At 33.3% G+C, this 21,030-nt stretch overlaps 1 protein-coding gene and 1 long non-coding RNA gene across 2 annotated transcripts; one reads left to right on the top strand and one right to left on the bottom strand.

Annotated features, from left to right (window-relative positions):
- The first annotated feature begins 8,243 nt into the window (after positions 1–8,243).
- On the top strand, positions 8,244–17,002 carry LOC111409043 (nucleolar GTP-binding protein 1). Its single transcript, XM_023038942.1, has 14 exons — positions 8,244–8,441; positions 8,526–8,659; positions 9,293–9,413; positions 9,521–9,585; positions 9,704–9,817; positions 10,176–10,250; positions 11,862–11,900; positions 11,972–12,043; positions 12,883–12,996; positions 13,526–13,597; positions 13,681–13,717; positions 15,159–15,271; positions 15,462–15,668; positions 16,468–17,002. Exons 1-14 carry the CDS (start codon positions 8,360–8,362, stop codon positions 16,558–16,560), a joined length of 1,338 nt encoding a protein of 445 aa, XP_022894710.1. The 5' UTR covers positions 8,244–8,359; the 3' UTR covers positions 16,561–17,002.
- Positions 17,003–17,070: 68 nt separating this feature from the next.
- Positions 17,071–18,537, bottom strand: LOC111409044. Its single transcript, XR_002705404.1, has 2 exons — positions 18,303–18,537; positions 17,071–17,767 (listed from the first exon to the last, which is right to left on the bottom strand). It is a non-coding gene; the product is annotated as an uncharacterized LOC111409044 (long non-coding RNA).
- Positions 18,538–21,030: the final 2,493 nt, after the last annotated feature.

The raw sequence follows: 21,030 nt of genomic DNA, 5'->3' as shown, positions 1-21,030 counted from the left end.
CAAAAGTTTTTAAAAAAAAATTCATTTTGCAAAATTAAAAAAATCATGTTTTTTCCCATTAGAAAAACACAACTCAAAATGTGTTGTAATTTTACCAAAAAATGCACAAAACACAAAATGCAACTGAAAATGGCTACAAGAAAAGTACAGATACAATTCACACTGAATAGTCAAACGGAACTTTCAAAAGGTTACGTACAATTCTAATAATGAAAAATTTAATTAACAACAAATTCGCAAAGAATTCAAGACAAATAATTTCTAGGTCTAGTAACAACCAATGATTACCCCTTCACGGTACCCTCAATCCTAATGTCACTTCATACGATGACTTTTAATGCAAAAAATAAATGACTATCATAAACAATAGTTTTAACTACAATAATAAAAAAGCAAAGAATACGATACCAAGTAGACGACGTCTAAATGTCTATAAATAACAAGGGATGCATATTTACCACTTTAGAGCCACCACTATTCCCAATAGTTGTAAAAATCAAATAACTACGATCGAATCCTGAACACACAAAGGATAAATCTGTTTAGATTCCACTATATAACTTGAAATATAAAATTGACAACACTGCAACTTCAAAACAAAATGACAAGAACAAATAGCCTGGAGAGACCACTATTTGAAACCGTCGTAGGCCCCACTCAAGCGCCACCAATAGCTTCTGCGCGTTAGCTTCATGTGTTATCGCATGCACCGTTGGCCACCCTAGTGCGTCTCCGCCTGCACATCAAGTTGGTGGTTTTTGTTTCGTCAAACTCCTTTTGGGTTGGTTGAAAATCATGAAAACGAAATCAATTTTTAGGCAATTTTTTGGAAAGTTTATTGATTTATTTTTTGCTTCGATTCTATTGATTTTCTGGTCCATTTTTAGAGCCAAATCCACTACTTTGAAACTCTGATACCAATTGTCGTGGAAGCTCGCTTCAAGGGTCTTCAAAATATATTTCCAAGCTCAGTTTCATGTTATGTTTCTTTACGTTGGTTGCTTCTCCATCTCAACCACAGAGAACAAGATTATGGTTTTAATTTGTAAGCTACAAAGGAAAGAAGAAAAGTAATGGAAGAAGGAGGCTCAAAAGGAGACCAACAACACAAAGTTAATCATCGGTTTTGGAACACAAAGGCAGCCAATATTTTCTTCTCCAATGGCACAAATTTTCTCTCTTTCTCAAACACAAATCACACATTAATGGCTAGGGAAAAAGCAACATATGTATAGGCTAAGTTAAACTTTAGTTGGACCAATAAAAAGATTAAATGGGCCTAGATTCTAAGTCATCTAAGAGGTAATATATATGGGCCATGAGTAGTATTAATTCTTTAAGCTACTTCCAATGGTCCATGTTGTTTTCGGGTCGACCTTTTGGACTTGGTTGTTGGTAACGGTTTCACTCATCGACCAATGCCTATGAAATTCAATTCAACGTTTACATCATAGCTCAGGATTTAATTCAAGCATTTTCTTGTTCAATCGTTACAAAATGTAGAATTTGCATCCGTTTTCGTATTATAACAAAAATCCTTTCTATATGATTTTAATTTATTAGATTATAAGTTTTCAAGTGTAAACTTTCAAAATTTGAGTAATAATTTCATCGTCTATTCCAATTTTAATCTGCAATCGCATAATAAGCTCAATTTTAATGGAATAACCAACAAAATTCATATTTGTTAAGAAATTAAGCAAAGATTTTCATTGAAGTAATTGAAAGGTTTCTCCTACCTGTTCTTATGACAGAAAAATGGCTTCTGCAAAGCCTATAAGGTTAAGTTATACTTTTAATCGTTCCATATTGGATAAACAAAGCAGGGTAAAATAAAATATTTTAACAAGAGGTCGTCTATGGGGGGGTGAAGATGTGTAGAATACGAGATTAAAATTAACAAACAATAATGATTGAGTTTAATCAAATTAAACCATAATTGTCAATCATGCTATATAAATCAAAGAGTAAAAGTAAAATCAACACCAAATATGGCAACCAAAGAAAATCCCTTGAATAACTCTTCACGGAATAAAAAAGAATCTCTGGACAAACTTTGCCAAACAGATCCACTAAAAAAATTTAACTCACAGTTGACCTGGACACAACTAAATCTTAGTAGATGCTAATCACCCAACTTGTAAATCACCGAAACATCTAATTGATTGTGCCTCCAGCATTTTCCAACAACTTTGGACCTTTGTCCCTCCTCATGCATCACCAAGAACGAACCTCATCCTTCACCAACCGGAACTCTAGCTGCCTTTCTCGAACTTTAGAACTCTGAAGGATTGTTGGTAAATGATTTAATTTTCGATGTTTGATCTTTAGATCTTTTATGTTTTGAGCTTGTGGTTGAGTCAAGAGATTTATGGAAAGGAAATTTGCTTTAAAAGACTAATCAATAATGATCTTTGGTAAAATAGCCTACACTCAATAATGTTTGGTAAAATAGAGCATTTACTCTATTTTATCATGTGTTAAAGTCTTGGTATCCTTCATTTGAAATGTCTAAATTAAAATTAAAATTCACCAAATTCTTCAAACATAAATCCTACTTCCATTCTCACTTTTCATGCCCAATTAAAATTAACGATAAAACGACATGTCGCTTGCTAAAGCAACTTAATGCCATTTTAACTAATCTCGTGTTCGCATTACTTTATTATCCACATGAGAATTAAATAAAATATTTTTTACCTATATTTGAAGTGAATTTGAGAGTTCGTAACCCGAAATAGTAAATGCTGTTATAAATGGCTCAATAACGTTTTAACTAATTTTTTTTTCCTTTTCACTTATTCTCTCGTATTCACATGTAAATTAGCAAATATAAAGTAAGTTTCTAATCAATTAAGGATCGATAATGAATTAACGTAAAAATAAGCAAAATACCAAACTTCCCTACTTAATTTGAAATTGCAGCAATACGTAGGGTACGAAGATCAAATTTATCAATCCAAGATCACAAGGAAACACTACACTTGATTGAACCAAAAATCTCACAAAACCCACGAAGAAATTGCCCAAATGAATATCACAAGGATCTGCCGAACAAAGCAGTCGCACATGGGCAAAAATCAATGAGAAGGGTCGCACCACAGAATGTGTCGGTACACATTGCAATGTTTGTGTCAGTTGTTGATAAGAGAAAGGGAAGGGAACGGTCATGGTAACTACGGCAAAAGTATAGGCAGAACATGAAAAAGATGGCGACAGTCGCTATTTCACAACAATAAGCCTTTTGTGTATATATGTCTCATAAGGTGCCAAAAGACCCAACAATATATAGAATCCTATAGGCTAAGCAATCATTTGGGCTGGCCAAGAAACAAATGCGTCGAGCTCATTACTCCAAGTGGAAATTACATCACACTCTACTTTAAAAATTCGACATTCTAAAAATCGGGTTGGAAGTTTAACTATTCAAAAATCAGAGATTTTTTTAACATATTAATTAATTAAATAAACATTAATAACTGTATCCTTAATTAAATTAAATTATATTTAATCTACATATTCCACATTTCATTTTCAAACCTAATATCTCCCTTATTTTTTCCCTCTCTACATTTTTTTCTCTATTTAGCATCTTCCTTCTCCTTTTCTCCTTTCATTCTCTAACAATAATTTTCTCCCCAATCCCGTCAGAAGACAAGAAAGTGCCACCAAAGGACTTCCCCAAGCGACACTAATATGCCTTCATGACAACGTCGCTGTAGTGCTTTGTTGTTAGCAGTTGCCTCAAACGACAATGCTGAGGCTACTGTGAACTTGCCGTTGCTAGGTTCCATTGCCCGAAATCATCGCCAACGAGATCGTTGCATGATCTCCCGTTTGTTGCTGTGGGTCTGTTGTGTGTTCCTTCTCATTGCTTTGTCCTAAATCTTTTTTTTTTCTAATTTTGGTGGTTGAAGGGTTTCTGTGTTGTTCAATTGTGGTGTGATGTCGGTGCGGTGTTGTACTGTGTTGTGTGCGATGGTTGCCAGGTAGTGGTGGTGGTGTTCGGCGATGGTAAAGATGGTGGTTTTAGATGTCACAGTAGTTTAAGTGGAGTTTGGGTGGTAGTGGTGGTGATGATGTTAACGATTTGGTGCGATGGTTACAGGTGGTGGTGGTGCTCGTGGTCATGGTGTTTGGATGATGGTGGCTTTGTTGGCGGAGGGTATGTTGGATCTAGTGGTGGCTGTGGTGGAGGTGGGTATGTTGGTTACGATAGTCGCGACAGCAATGGTAATGGCTTGCAGCGGTTGTGGTGGGATGGGGTAAGGTGGGGATGGTGGTGAGTGAGATAGTGGTCACAAGTGTTGGCGATGGTTATAAATGATTTGGTTGACTGTAACCATTAAATTGGTTAATCTGTGATCAATAAACAATATGTGACAAATGAAAACGATAAATTGTGACCAAAAAATAATGTGACTTAAAAAATTATTAATTTGTGACCAATAATTTGATAATTTGTGACTGTATAATAAGTCATAATTTATTATATTTGTGATTTGTGACTAATTAATAAATCGAAACTTATAAATTTTGGACTTGTAACTGATGAACAAATTGTGACGTATAAAATTTTTGAATTGTGACCATAAAATAATTTGTTATATATACAAATTTTGATATGTGACTAACTCAATTGTTAATTTGTAACTAAATTACATAGATTTGTGACCTTAATATATTTAATTAATAAAATAACTAACTAATTAATTAAATCACAAATGAATTTTAATAAAGATAGAACTTTTGAAGTTTGAAACTTGTTTTCTTGATTTTGAAATGTGTGATACTTAAACTTTTACTTTTGAATTTTTCCCTTGTTCCAAACGTGAGATTCTCTGTCCATCTTGATACCTTGGGTTACTAATTGCATTCTTGGGTCGACGTTATTATGTTATTCAATAATAGGTTTCTAATTAACCCTTTGAATTTAAATCATCTCGACTAATCATCATAGTCCCAAATTTGTATTTGGTATCAAAATACTTAACATTACTACACAAAAGAATAAGCTTGCTTAGACATTAACATCATTTTAGACACAGTCTAAAGGGCTATAATCCTCTATATCTAAAGATTTTGCTTAATTTCCAACTAGAAATTGTACAAAAATATCAGATCATCTTATGCATTCCCTATAGCAAACATTAAATTGGGACTCTACTATGCAGTAAGTCAGGAAAATGTACACACAGACAATATGCAACAACATATTATCTGATTATATTTTTAGCTATTTAGGACTATTGGTACTTCTTTCATTTCCGAGCAATCTACACATATTAGTTTTGCACCAGATAATTACAGGAGAAAATGAAATGTTCATCAGAATTTCATCAAAAGGTTTATAGTATATTCCGTTACAAGCAAACCCAACCCAAAAATCGATTTGTAAAGAGAAGGTACCTGAAGAACTAATAAGCCCACAAACCTTGATAAAATTGTCACATAACCTTGAAACATTAGTAACAGATAGCAAACCTTTGAGGAATAATGGATTGATCAAGTATCCCAACTCTCAACTAATATATATGTATGGGATTGGTCTTTAACCAGCTCACCTTAAAGTCAACTGGCTTCGAATAAAAGAAGATTAATTAAATGACATTCCACCATCATTTAAGTGGCCCAAACCATAGGTTTAAAAACGGCATTGTTGCTCCCTGACAATCACACCCTCAACATCACACTCCTGTGACTCGAATCCAGAACCCTCGCTTTGATACCACTTGAAGAATCACACTTACCATCACATCTAAAAATAATTGAGGAAGCTATGTCTTTTATGACGTTTGATTGATCATTTAAGCGATCCAACCGATGTGCTTAATAACGACATTGTTGCTCCCAACAATTTGTAAATTGAGGTCAAACTAGTATGAAATTAAGCTTCGGTATTAAATTATTATTATTATTATTGTTGTTGTTGTTGTTGTTATATACTTTACCCCATACTAGAATCAATCTACATTCGACTTTATCTCCTTTTGTAATTTAAAATGTCCTTTTGATTTGAACATTAAATTTCAATAACTATGGTGTATTTTTCACAAGAATATGTAACTTGAAAATAATTTTCAAAATAAATAATATTAAGCTCTTTGTGAAAATTGACTAATATCTAAAATTTCAAGAAATTAAGTCCAACATTCTAAAACCTCAGTCAAATAGTGATATCGACTAAGGACTATGCCTCTTTAATTTTCTGCGCCAAAGGTTTTTCATGCTTATTAAGAAAGGGCCACATGTGGTTTTATCCAGATTTTGCATCTCAATTTTTTTATTTCTTCTCGCATTATTCGAGTTCTTGAACATTTTTGATCGCTAAGAGAGTGCATATATATTAAACATGTACATTCTCATAAATTGTTTTGGAAGATTAGCAATAAAAGAAAAACGATTATTATTCCACCAAAATCTTATTGTACAATTGCACGTGCAAATATTTAAATCAAACTTAATCTTTAAACAAAATGAATTCTCGAGAAGAGGAGTCGTGGTGGTCCAGAAACTTTATCTTTAAACCAAAGATGAGTTGTAGTAGCAGTATCTAACATTTTCATTTTTTACAGACTTTATTCTAACATTTAATTTTTACCAACGAAGGTTTCTAACATTTTATAAATATACAATACAAGTCAAATGAATGGAAATTATCTACTTGACCGTTAATTGATCAAAAAAGTCAAACTTTGACTAAATTAAAAAGAACAAAATGGTAACCTTAGATATTATCCCTAAAATAAGTATAATTAAAAATAAAATAAAAATCCTCATCCTCCACCCACCACACCCTACCTCACCTAAAACCAGAAAAAACACAGACCACCTGGCACCCAATTTGTCGAAATGTCATCCCTAGCCGAAGGCCTCATTTCACAAACATATCTCACACAATTAATTGGACAAACAACATTATATGGAGATAAAAATTAGCCCTTAAAGCCACGGGAGGCGCTCGATCCAACAACAAAGTTCGACAATTCTGGTGACACTCACAGTCATGCACGGTTGTCAGCCGGTTCACCTTACCTAGGTGCTCAAATTCATGGTGAGACATCATCCAAAGCTCTTCGCATTGATATAGGTCTACAGTCTACTCCGAAAGCAAAATGATTTGGAATGACGGTTTTGGAATGATTTTTCACAAAATTTGCAAAACATAACCCGTCAGCAACATCAAACAATTACGGGTATACCATCAATTGAATTCAATTTGAATCACAAATTGCTCTAGTTTTGGCTTCAAATTTACCTAATTCAACATGCAAATGACGTTCCAGTTTCTTCCAATTTTCTATTGAATTTGATTTGATTTCTGATTTTGATATTTGGGTGTGGCGACTGCCTTTTTCAAGGCAATGTTGATTTTGTGGGTAGTGATGGCGGTGGCGATTGGCGTTGTGTCCTACCAGTGTAGGCGAGTGTTGAGAAAGAAGGAAGTATCGATTGCCGATCATCAGCCTTTCTATTTTTTCATGACGGTGGGGTGGGTAATTCTTTTATTTTTGGGGTTATTTATTTAATTATTTTATGTAAAAAATGTAAAATTATCATTTTGTCCTTTCAAAATTCGTTAAAATTGCGATCAAGGCCAATTGTTTGGCTAACTAATGGTTAAGTGAATGATTTCCATCCATTTAGACATCTATTGCATATTTATGAAATGTTATGAATATTTGTTGTCACAAATTAAATGTTAAGGTAAATTTTGAAAAAATTGAAAAGATTAAGGACCTCTATTGCAATTTTCCCAAAATTAAAGTATCCATTCTTTCTTGCTAGTTGCTCCATTAAGTCTCTATTTTACAATCTTTATTTGAAAACCCTTTTTTTAAATGCTCATTTTTAATCATATAATCACACAATAATACTTCTTGCAGTAAATTCAAAATTATTTTTGTACATTTTAAATGCAAAATTTTCAAAAATTTACTATTCAAAATATTATTTTTTCTAAGCCTTGTTTGAGCTCCATTTTTCATTAAAATACATTTTTTCATTAAAATAGATTTTTTAATAGTGATTTGATCTTATTTCAATCACATATTTTAATAAAATAAAATTACACGTAAATTCAATTTTTATTTTATTTTTTAATATCACATCTTTCATCATTACACAATTTAAAAATACATTCTTACGAAAATAGCGAGGTTCAAACAAGGGCTAAATAATGGATCAAAATAGAGTTGAAATATAGCAAATTGCAAGGAATAAATTAAATTAATAAAAAACAAATTATTTTCTTACCGGGTCTCTTAAGATTCCTCTTTCACGTTCAATTCCTCGAACCCTCGCCCTCTTTAACATTAGCACTTCTCTCTGGTCTCTGTCGGTGTGTGTGAAAGGGAGAATGAACAGAAGCTCGAGTCTATTACAAGTCTGGCAAAAGCCATCGTCATCTATACTGTTAGGGCACTCAATTTTCTATAAAGGTACAATTCAAATTTTTTTCCCCTAAATTTTTCTTTTTTTCTTATCCTTTTGTTTTAATAAACATATTTCCTGCAACTATGCAGGTTTAATTTCTGTGCCCAAAAAGATTATGTACCCAACTTTCTGTTTCTGCAAGCAAATGCAGACCACTGTCTATGAAAATGTGCATGGAGGCTATATTACAACTGTAGCAACCAAACAAACAAGAGAATTAAAGGTAATTTCTTCATTCTTTCAAGAACTATTTCTGTTTCTTCTAGTAACATTAATTTTTTTTTATTTTTTTATTTTGTGGACTGCTTTAATTTATTTAATAGCACCACTCATGTAGTACTTGTAGTCGTACATTGCTATTGATTTTCGTGCTGGTTTTGTTAGTTATTTCATATAATTGAATTGGCCTAATCTACCTTCTGAAGTTCATCTTCGGTTGTCATGGGAAATAAATGATTTTGATTATTACTTCTGGTTACCAGAGGTTCCCAGGGGTTAAAAATTTGTTGATATTAGTTAGTTTTTGTTATCTTATATATATGTTGTCTAGATTATGCACGCTATGTCCTTCCACACTCTGTTTGGTGCTAATACATTTTTACAGGTTAATGACTTCGATTAAGCATAAGTAATGTATGCATTGACAATATTATTATTAGAGAGCATTCTGTTATGCATCTGAAAAGTGGTCCCTTTTATGAAGACGAAAATGCATTATCATGAAATTACTTGTGCTCTTGTTTTATTATTATTGAAATCTTGTTTTGATTTAGGTTGTTAATATCTCTCTTACTTTAAATGAAAAAACCATCAGTATTATGAGGAGGCATTAATTGTCTCATTGCCTTTCTTCCAGGAAAAAGCAATAGCTCCAATTGAAGCTATCGGTGCATTTCAGAAGCTTCCAATGGTGATGCCATCATTTGATATCTTATATTCTTCGCTGAGGAAGGCAAAGAGGATCCCACCTACAAAAGGTAATTGATTTTCAAGATTGTTCCTTTTTTACACACCTCTTCGTTGGAATTGGATTAGAACTTTGATCATGGAATGAATTATGCTATTTAGTTGAAATGTTTCATAGGTATTGCTAACAAGGCAAAGCGCGAAAGAAATAGAGGTGCCAAACAACTTGATGCGCTAATGAAGGTAATTTTTAGACATAACGATGTTCACGAGTGCATACATATAATAATTAACAACACTGCTCATTTCATGTGAAAAAAGAATTTACTTTTGTATGTTGGCCTCTTGTTGTCATCTTTAGGAACTTGCCATTCCATTAAGGACATACAAGGAAAACTTCCCGGACAAAAGAAATCTGCATCCATATGAACGATCTCTGATTGAGTTGACTTTTGGAGAAGGAAACTATGAGGAGGTATATTTCAAGACTAAAGTCCGATGGTGGTCATGGCACTATTAGTAGAATAGGTTTGATTTTTTTCCTTGTTCAATCCTAGATTTATCTTGGAAAATAATAATATGGCTTTTTTTATTTTCTTGTGAGTCACTTCTACCATTTTTTCTTCCTTTTCTTCACCTCTTGCACATGAGATTATATGACCTATGTTTCTCTTTGAGTTGGATAGATGAGTGTGCTTGCTATCAACTTCACACGATGTTGAGATGTTCCTATTTAGGGAGTTCTTTGTATAGTAAACAACTGTTGCATGTCAAAAATTGTCTATTCCTTTTTATGCTTTAGTTTTATTATTATACTTCTTTATGTTTCACAGGTGTTGGGACAGGTTGATGCTCTACGGAAGAAGCTGGTCTCAGTTGGAAAAGAATATGCCTCATTCTGTGCCAAGGTTGCAATTAGTTTAAGTTAGCAATTATTCTTTCTCCCTGCTGGAAACTGTGAATGGCTGTATCAAAATCTTACTTGAATGCAAAAGGAATTAAAAAAAAAAAAAAAGAGGAAAAAAAGAAAGAATTATATAAAGGACAATAAATGCAATCCATTGATGAAATCCTGATCTTCTTGATATGCTTGGTCCAGAATAGAATTAGGCTGATTGCCAGTTTAATTTTTGTTACTTTATAATTCATGTAACTTCTAATGCTCGGTCCCTGCTGGAAACTGTGAATGGCTGAATCAAAATTTTACTTGAATGCAAAATATAAAAAATAAAAAATAAAATAAAATTAAAAATAAAAAATTATATAAAGGACAATAAATGATTGCCATTGATGAAATCCTGATCTTCTTGATATGCTTGGTCCAGAATAGAATTAGGCTGATTGCCAGTTTAATTTTTGTTACTTTATAACTCATATAACTTCTAATGCTTGGACTCTTCAAAATGGTCGGAGTATTCATGTCGGAGACGACACGACATTGTATGGGTATGGGATATGTGTTGGATCCTTTGAATTTCAACAGGACATTTTACAGTTTTTGCTTCTTTTCTTTCTCGTTTCTGCTCTTTATAAATCTAGCGCCCCCTCTGGGAGGGTGGAGAAAGGTGACGGCACTAGGTTTTTCCTTCTTCTTCTTATTTCTCTCTTTTTTCCCCTTTTCTTCTTCTTTTTCTTTATTTATTTATTTGACTTCTGTCCTTTCTGTATTAGTGATTTAGGGTTTTGTTTGTATAAAATGAAAAAGAGTTCCATATAGTGCTACTTAATGCTTTATTAAGTTCAAACTGCAATCAAGTCCCTTATTTTTATTTTATATAACATTTAGTAATTAACTTCCTATAATTGAAAACTAAGTCCCAAAATTCTATTTTATTTGTCGTAACGTCTTATTCAATATTCATTTCCTTCTTTGAACAATTGATTTTGGTCTATTCAAAATGACATCTTGGGGTAGTAAAAAAAAATAAAATATTAAAGCTTAGAAGACGTACCTGCGTATCCGTGTCCTAAATTTGAACTTTTTTTAGCAATGTCCCCGTATCCTAAATCTTAAAAAATGGAAGATCCGACACTTAAATACGTACCTGATACCCGTATCCGTATCCAGTCCGAGCATCATATGATATAACAAAACCTTGTTTTATCTATGTTTCAAAAGACTCAGAGAAATTCTATAAACTAAAGCCTGGTGATTCAAAGAAAAGTACTTCCATTGAAGTTCACCATCTTTTTTCTCTTCTATTAGCAGTTTTCTTTCTAAAATATCTTCAAAACTGTTTATAAATTGTACTTTTATAACCTATACGATAGATTCCAAACCAGAAAATTTTCAACTTCTCGAAAGATGGAAAAACTCCCTTTGGAAGGGGCTAGATGATTACACTTAAGTTAGCTATTTTGAATAAAGAAACTTTTATTTTTGGATCAGCAATGGAGTTCAATTATGTTTTATCTTATATTTCTTCTGAAACTTGTTTGACGACATTATATATTAGCCTTTTGTCTCCATATGTTTTAACAAGTACATACCTGCTAAATGTTTAAGTGATTCTTGGCAGTCTCTGACAAAGCGCGAAGCTGAGGAGCGACTAAGTGAGGTTAGCATCATAGGCATGTTGTGATTCTCCTATAAGTTAAGATCTTTATGTTTGCCTTGGTGTTTCCTCAGGGAATGAAAACAATCGAAGAACTTTTTAACCGTGAAGGAAAAGTTGTAGATGCACTGTTGAATGTTGCTAAGGTAATTTTTCAAGAACGAAGAATCAAATAAAAGTGCATGGGCATGGAAATCCAAATATTGCACGTATGATTGCTGACAGACCTGGAGTCATAGTCAAACTACAACTTGCAATCCTGTTAAGGAAAATTCATTGACAAATTTTTTGATCTCACTGTATATGACTTTCAAAATATGTACTCTTTTGTTTCTGTTATAAGGCATTGCAAATTAAATTATTATGCTTATGGGTGGTTGTATGAATTAATGATTTGGTAATAGTTATATCAGAGGATCCATGGCCTAAAGTTTGTACATAATTAGGTCCAAACTGCTTGGAGCAGCAGTACCATTTGGAGTGCTAGATAAAACAATGAGGATATTTCCTTTTGTTTTTGTTATAATGTACCCTGAACAGCTTAACCTGAAGTGCCATCTTTCTTTTCATAAAAAGTTATACCGCTTTTACGCATCTTGTTGAAATGCTTTATTATTGCACAATGAGCAGTAATAGGATCCTTTGTTCTCTGTTTTTTCAGGGACATAATTTTCTGTAACATCATATTACACTTTTCTCATTAAATTTCTTTCACCTTTATTGCAATTTTTTTAATTTAATTTAATTTAATTTTATTATTATTATTTTTTTGTTGTGTTTGCGGGCCGGGGTTGCGGTTTTAGTGCTCAAGGGTGAATGTTCATGACATTCTTTACCATGCATTGCTTTCTTTATTTTTTATATGTTTTATTTCTATCCACTTTATTTTATTTATTGTACATATATTTGTATAAAGCAATTTAATTTATTGTTTTCATTATAAAATGATAAATTCTAATGCTGTGTCCAATTGCTGACATTGCAGACTTTGCGGGCAATGCCAGTGGTTGATCTGGAAACGCCGACACTGTGTCTTGTTGGAGCTCCTAATGTAGGAAAGTCATCTTTGGTCCGTCTACTGTCAACAGGGAAACCTGAGGTATGTGCTAGGAGATCAGATGTCATTTACGTGGATTTATATTGCTTTTGAGAATCTCATTTCAATCAAACTGCTGCTAACGCTTATCTCTTCCTTGAGATGGAAATGTGCTAGCTATTCTGTATTTGATCATTGAGAAACCTATGGTGTTGCAATTTGGCATGGGTTCGAAATCTATTAGTCGTCTACGGTCTTGGTTCATGACATTACATCTGAGATCCCACCGCATATGAGACCAACGCTAAAGAATAAAATTATGGAATATATAATAGACACAACATAAAGATGTGCTATATGAATAATTTAGTTGGAGTGAATTTGTTAATGTTGTTGCAATGTTAACACTTAATGTCATACAATTTTTTAGGTTATATTTTTTCTATTTGCTTTTTCTTACTTTCTAATCTCTAATTCGTTGTTCTTCACAAATTACAGTTTTCTGCTAATTTCATTTAATTTGATGATAAATGCACATTTCATGGCAAAGCCACCAATTCAATAATTACCAGGCCATTGCAATGCATCTCAGGTCTGCAATTATCCTTTTACTACTAAAGGGATTCTGATGGGTCATATAACTTTGAGCTACCAGAATTTTCAGGTTCATATTTTTGTTTCAGACAGAATTATTATATGTTAATGTCTCTTTTGTGCCACCAAGTTTACTCTATGATTTGGTTTTAGGTGACAGATACACCTGGTCTCTTGAGGAGACATGATGGTAAGAGGCTACTAATTTTATTTCTTACCTTCCATACGACTTGAGTTAATGGATGCAGTCTTTGCTATTGTGCATATTGCTGAAGCTGTTGCCTTGCCCACAACTCAGTGTACCAGATCAATCAAGAATTGGTTTTGGGTGTATTATAAAAAAATTTCCATGATTACATGAAGCAAAACTTATTGTGATTGTCAAAGCAACGTAGCATTATTTTATTTCATTCAGACCCCCTCCTGTAAGGAGGCCAATCTAGCAGCTGAGAGTTAAGTTTATTGACCAGTTTTGATATCTGATCTTGACCTTCATAATCACTTTCCAGATACAGTTTGATAATGGATTATCCAGGGAAATCTAGTTGGCTACTTTGAAAGATAGTAGACTATTTAACTTATTTTGGCATGGGCAATCTTCTTCCTATTTCTTTCATATTTGAAATGGTGACTTTAAGATAAATGAGACTTGTATGCCTAAATATGGAGGTGACACAACTTGAGGACAAAGTTAAAGAAATGACAGTATAGGTGGTTGGGAGTGTCTTGCATACACCTTATGATGCTTGATTTATAGGAGGAATTTGATCCCAAGAGAACAGGCGGAGAGAGTAGACCAATAGACAAAATCAACATCTCCTGAGACATAGTGATGGGGACCTGACAGAGTGCAAAAGAATTAATGTAGCTGAACATAAATTTATAGGAAATTAGGTTTAGTCTGTTGTTCCTATAAGATTACAGTTTTCTGGTTTGTATGTTACATGTTAGTCTTGTTTATTACCCTGGTGGAGTATTAAGATAAATCTTCAAGGAGCAAACTGGTGACTGAAACAAGAGAGAAACTAGAAATTGTTTGCATTCTGAAGTTGGTAGATTTGAAGGGGACAAAGAAAAATTAAGGTCTGTCCTCTGTTAGCAATGGTTTCTTGATAATAATGCAATATAAATTCCTATAAATATATGAAGTTGCTGAAATAGAATCTTTACCTCCTCATATAGTCGCTTTATGAGCATGTTTGGCAAAAAATAGTTGCTTTCTTATAATCTAGGGACCCAAAAATTGTGTGGACCAAAATATCTCATCTAGCTTATAAGTTTCAAAATCCACGGTTGTGTGAATTTTGGTCCCCACAATCTATAGGTCCCCAACTTATAAGATAGCTATTTTTTTTGCCAAACATGCTCTATATATCTGAATTTCTTGCACTGCCTTTAATATTTTTGTTTATAATTTTTGGTTTTCAGAATATAGGACAATAGATTTTGGAAATTTCTTTAATTTTTTGAAGTGGCCTAATCATTAAAAGCTAATGTGAAAAATAGATTATTATATATTGAGGTAATTCTTGAATTCTTTCTAAAAAAGACATATTAAGTTCATTAATGTTTAGACATCTGCACTTGTTTCTTGTCTGGTTGCATGACCTTTTTCTGGTGTGAAAGTACAGAGGATAGGAATAACTTAGAAAAGTTGACACTTGCTGTCCTCTCTCATTTGCCGACTGCTGTACTTTATGTCCATGATCTATCTGGAGAATGTGGGACTTCACCTTCTGATCAGGTATTATATGCTTTTGTTTTCCTTTCTGAATGTAAAACACTTTTTTTTCCTGCATGCAGCGATAGAAGCTTGTCTTTCCATTTTAATGATTCTCACTCTTCTAATATGTTATGTACTTCAATACTTTTGTGCATTTAATTTTCTACCATTTTTTCTTAAGCTACTGTTGAGTGAATTGTCGGTTATGCAGTTTGTCATTTACAAAGAAATACGGGAGAGATTCCCCTACCATCTTTGGCTTGATGTTGTCTCTAAATGTGATCTGCTTCAAGAGTCTCCTGTTGTCTACATCATGGAAGATGGTAATGTCGATCATCTGGAGCTGGCGAGGTATCGCGAGGTGGGACCTGATGGAGCTTTACATGTATCAATTAAGAGTGAAGTTAGTATTGATGAGGTTTGTCTCTTAGCTTCTGCTGCTTCTTGAACACATTTTTAGGGTGATTGAATTAGTGAACCATGAAGAACCAGGTATGCAATTGTACATGCATTTAAGAACAGTTTGCTCTTATACTGCATCCAACCATCCAACCCAAAACCACTTCGCTTTAGTTGGAGTCTCCAATAAATTACCAATGCGGGCTTGCTTCACCCATGCAAGTGGATTCTTATAAGGCATCTCTCAGAGATACTAACTGCGAACTTGAGTCAAGTCTGTATTTTGTCTATAAGGAAAACCCCAAGGATTTCTGGCCTCTTTAGTCCGATTTATGCTTGTATACACTAATTGATAGTTCTAGTATGATTTTCTACTAATTAGCTTCAAATTTTCGTGTTCTTTATTTAATACTAGCAATTAAAAGCATAATATGAAATACCTGCCTTGACATAACTAGAAATTCATTGACAGCATTTTTGTTCATCTTTGTACCTCTGAATTCAGACGAAAGTGTCATTATTGATTTCATTGGCAATCCCAGTGCCATAGTTCCGAATCCAAGAGCACCTGAAAATGACCATATAAACTAGGATTTAGTAATTAGGATGTAGAAATTAGAACGTACTTAGCATATACAAGTTTTTTGAGCTTTGTTTCTGCCAGGGAAAATTTAACTTCATTTAAAAAAAATTTCATCAATAACTTGATGCTCATTGATATTTTCAATTTATTTAAACATACCCTGTGATTACAATTGTCCCCTAAAACTTCACGATTCAACTCTGACCAACAGTTTGTGCTATCCGGTGCCTTGCAGTTAAAACGTAGAGTGCATGATCTGCTGCTTTCTCAGTCGATGAGGATCAAGAGCCAGAAGAACAATCAAGAAAGTCTTGAAATCCCGAGCTAGTCCATTCTTTCCAAGAAATGTTCTTTGACCTCACGTGGTTAATTTGACCACCTTAGGTTCGTCGATTAGTCCATGCCAATACTTCCAAGTGCACCAGTTTGATTTTTGGATTCAACCACTGGTACTTATTCCAGCCTTCATCCAGATCATTACACTTCTGATGATGGCAAACCAACCATCAAATATCAGGATGACTATTAAATGTAATTGATGGTAAGTTATATTTCGGTACTACTTTGATGGAGCTTCGTATTTGAATGAAGTTCTGATTTGGCAGCGGCCTGGACTGTACATATTTGTTTATCAGTTAATCACATTTTATTAGAAGAAGATATTTTTTTTCCCAGTCGAGGGCATGCATTGAAAACAATGATTTTTAGAATTTCAGATACTAGTTCATTTTTGTAATACTTTATTTTTAATAAATGGTTGACAACACGAATCTGTTTTTTTGCTACTCTGTTAAATTTATTGCTATATTTGTGTTAAAACGTACAAAGCATTGCATGCTTAAGAAATAGATAGGAAAGATTTATAAGGCACGATGCTTTCTACAATTTAAGATGCTCATTTTGCATATTAAAAACACTTCCATATCTGCATGAACTGCTATGAGGAAATAACTTCTTTTTTCTCCAGCAAAAGCAGCAATAGCCTCTCTGCGCTCCATGCTTCATGTTAAGCAGTTTGAAACTCCATTTCCTCATCTAATCACAAGTAATAGAATTCACAGTTTTATTTTGGTGATTTGCAAATATAGGGTTCCATTTCTCGTTCATCTTATTTGCATACAAAATTTTCATAATTTCTCGACAACATCTGTATTTGATATCCCAGAAAAAGACGAATTAAAAACATTTATTGTTCGTATTGGGGCATTTAACGCACTAGTTAACAAGTTCACTCAAGATCTGATGAGATGGTACCTTTTATTTTTAAATATGAAAACTTGTGCATCAAATGCTCTAAGATGAACAATATATGTTTCTAATTCATCTTTTTCTAGGATATCATTTACAAATGTTGCTAAGAGATTTTTTGTATGCAAAGAAGAATGAACAAGAAATGGCAATCATATTTGCAAATCACCAAAATCAAACTATGGTAACTTGTAAAAGTAGACGAGAAGTCGACAATATGAACAAGGTAAACAAGATTTGCAAGGGATGCAGCAATATAGCCACTTATTTCGTTGTGTGCCCAAGACCTGAAAAATTCAGCAAAAGCCAAAAAGAAGCTCAGTTAGAATGGTAGTGCGAAATAAGGAGTTGCTCAGAAAGAGATTTTTGTCTCAATTGTTTCTTTGTGAACAGCAATGCTCTACTAATTACTCAACAGACTAGGAATACATAGATCCCATCAAATACTAAATGCAATTCATTTTACATTACCAGTATATTCAGATATCTTCTAGATTAAACATTTCATTAACTCTAGCAATTAAAATTTTCACAAGAAGCTGGCAACACACCTTAACCAATTTGAGGCAAATGATACAGCTAAATTAGAAATCGATCTCGACTACAAAGACAAAATTTCTTTGGGAATAAAATTCATTAGCCAACATGCTCAGAACAATTATACTAGTTTTTCTCAGAATCCTACTAAGTTCTAGTTTTTCTCAGTCCTACGAAACCAATTAACAGGTTGCTTGGTTTTGTCAAATAAAAATTGCTAAAAACGAAGCGAGAGAAAAGCACAAAGGAAGCTAAAATAAGTCATAAAGCCGGGGGATATCTTACTAGGTCATCAGTAAAGAGCAGTTCCCAATAGACTTGGGAATGTTGCCTAGCAATTTCTTCAATCGTTCAAGACTTGCAGAAATGCTGCGTAAAAATGAGTTTCTTGAGATATTCAATAACTGCAACCGCTGAAGTCACCAGCAGCTGATGGAATTTTACCAGATAACTTATTCTGGAAGACAACCAAAATCACAAGCTTTCTAAGAGAATTCTTGGTCGATGAAGAAAGAACACATTTGCTACTCTGTTAAATTTATTGCTATATTTGTGTTAAAACGTACAAAGCATTGCATGCTTAAGAAATAGATAGGAAAGATTTATAAGGCACGATGCTTTCTACAATTTAAGATGCTCATTTTGCATATTAAAAACACTTCCATATCTGCATGAACTGCTATGAGGAAATAACTTCTTTTTTCTCCAGCAAAAGCAGCAATAGCCTCTCTGCGCTCCATGCTTCATGTTAAGCAGTTTGAAACTCCATTTCCTCATCTAATCACAAGTAATAGAATTCACAGTTTTATTTTGGTGATTTGCAAATATAGGGTTCCATTTCTCGTTCATCTTATTTGCACACAAAATTTTCATAATTTCTCGACAACATCTGTATTTGATATCCCAGAAAAAGACGAATTAAAAACATTTATTGTTCGTATTGGGGCATTTAACGCACTAGTTAACAAGTTCACTCAAGATCTGATGAGATGGTACCTTTTATTTTTAAATATGAAAACTTGTGCATCAAATGCTCTAAGATGAACAATATATGTTTCTAATTCATCTTTTTCTAGGATATCATTTACACTCAAATTGCTCAAGCCATCACTGCCCTTTGGAATCTCACTCTTCAACAAATTATCAGGCAAATCAAGCTACTTAACCCCCAGAGAGTGCGGAAAATCCCTAATAAATAAAAGCCCAAACCCGTAAAAAAAAACCCAATCAAACATCCACATTTAGCAAGAAAACGCCCAAAAAGAATAGCTAATTCTTTCTCAACCCGAGCAGTTGAGAAAAATCCAGGAAGAAAAGAAAAATGGGGAATAGAGAGGTTTTAAAGAGAATGGTTGCTTTAGACTTCAAGTGAATAAGAAGAAAGATCGAAAAGGAGTTTCCAATCTGCAATTTAAAATGTGACCACAAGAGTAAAAAACTTGTCCTTATTGATTTAAATATATTTTAATTTAAATCAAAGTTAAACAATTATTGTTAATCATATTTAGCATGGATTTCACAATTGTTCAACCATATATTTCAACAATTTCTATCAAAATTTTTAAAAAATCTAATTTTAATCCCTACCAATCAACGAGCTTTATCAATTGTGAGGGGAAAAAAATAACCTTTGAGTAGGTGGGTGGATACGCATTTTTTAGGTTTGACAATATTCTAATGAGAAGATTTTACAAGTAAGAATGTACGTATCACACATTTCAAAATCAAGAAAATAAGTTTTAAAGTTCAAAAATCAAATTTTTATTAAAATCTATTTATGATTTAATTAATTAATTAAATATATTTAGGTCATATATCTATATAATTTGATCACAAATTAATGATTTAATTAGTCACTTATTAACTTTTGGTCACAAATAAGAAATTTTGTCACAAATTATTTTATGGTCACAGTTTAAAAATTTTATAGATCAAAGTCTGTTCATCGGTCACTAATCAAAAAATTTGTAAGTTACGATTTATTTATTGATCGCAAATCATTAATATTATAAGTAACAACTTATTATACTATCACAAATTTTCAATTTATCGGTCATAGATTAACAATTTTTTAGGGCATACATTATCTTTTGGTTACAATTTATTCTTTTAATTGGTCACAGGTTAACCAATTTAATAGTCACAATCAACCAAATAATTTGTGATCACCACCTCACCATTGTCCCCAGCAACAGGCCATCGTCGTCGCCAAAATCACCACCACCATTCCTAATACGATTACCGACCTGCAAAATAGTACGAATTGTATTGCTATGAATGTAAATATTGTGAACTTAATAAATGGCAATTGCAACCTCGGTAGCAAACAACCATATTCCAATTTGACCCCACAGTGACCACCAGCACAAAAATTAGGAATTAAACGATCCATTAGCACAATCACCTCATCACCACTTCCTCACCAACCCCGCTACAACCACCACCATCATCTCACCACAATCGAATAACTACCACTACAACCACCACAAAATCGAATCCAAAATAACTACACAACTACTGGAAAATTAGATCCAAAATCATTGTATAACCATTGGTTACAACCCAAATCCGGTTGACCCGATAGCAGTAGCAACGTTGGCTGCTTTAGAACGACACCGCGTTGTTGCGGTGGTGGTGGTTTGGTGGATCGTAGTGGTGTTGCACATCGTCATGACTAGATGAGTGGTAACACAGCACTGACATCGAACATCAATACCATAGCGTCACGACAGTGATGGAGACGGGATGGGTTCGAGGCGGGGTGGGGCAGGGTCTTGCCCCGTTTCCTGCCCCACTTTTTTCCCCCTCCAAATTTCGAGTTCAATAAAATATAGATAATATTCAAGCTGACAAAGTTAATATCTAAAATAAACACTACAAATCTTATATATAATGGTCGCTATTGGTACACAATATTGATTATTAGGACGAACAAATTTTTTGTGTTTTTCCTTTGATATTGTCACAAAAGTTGTAATCCCACACACTTTAATTTATTATAATATATAGATTT

The sequence above is a fragment of the Olea europaea genome, chromosome 14 (assembly GCF_002742605.1).
Source record: "Olea europaea var. sylvestris chromosome 14, O_europaea_v1, whole genome shotgun sequence".
Lineage (NCBI taxonomy): Eukaryota > Viridiplantae > Streptophyta > Magnoliopsida > Lamiales > Oleaceae > Olea > Olea europaea.
Note: the sequence above shows the minus strand (reverse complement) of the source record. Positions and strands in the feature narration are given on the sequence as shown.

Excerpts from the sequence above, each read along its gene's own strand:
- LOC111409043 (XM_023038942.1), top strand. The coding sequence starts at position 8,360 with ATGAACAGAAGCTCGAGTCTATTACAAGTCTGGCAAAAGCCATCGTCA. Across the intron at positions 8,660-9,292 it reads AACAAACAAGAGAATTAAAG|GAAAAAGCAATAGCTCCAAT; the intron begins GTAATTTCTTCA and ends CCTTTCTTCCAG. Across the intron at positions 13,718-15,158 it reads TCTCTTGAGGAGACATGATG|AGGATAGGAATAACTTAGAA; the intron begins GTAAGAGGCTAC and ends GTGAAAGTACAG.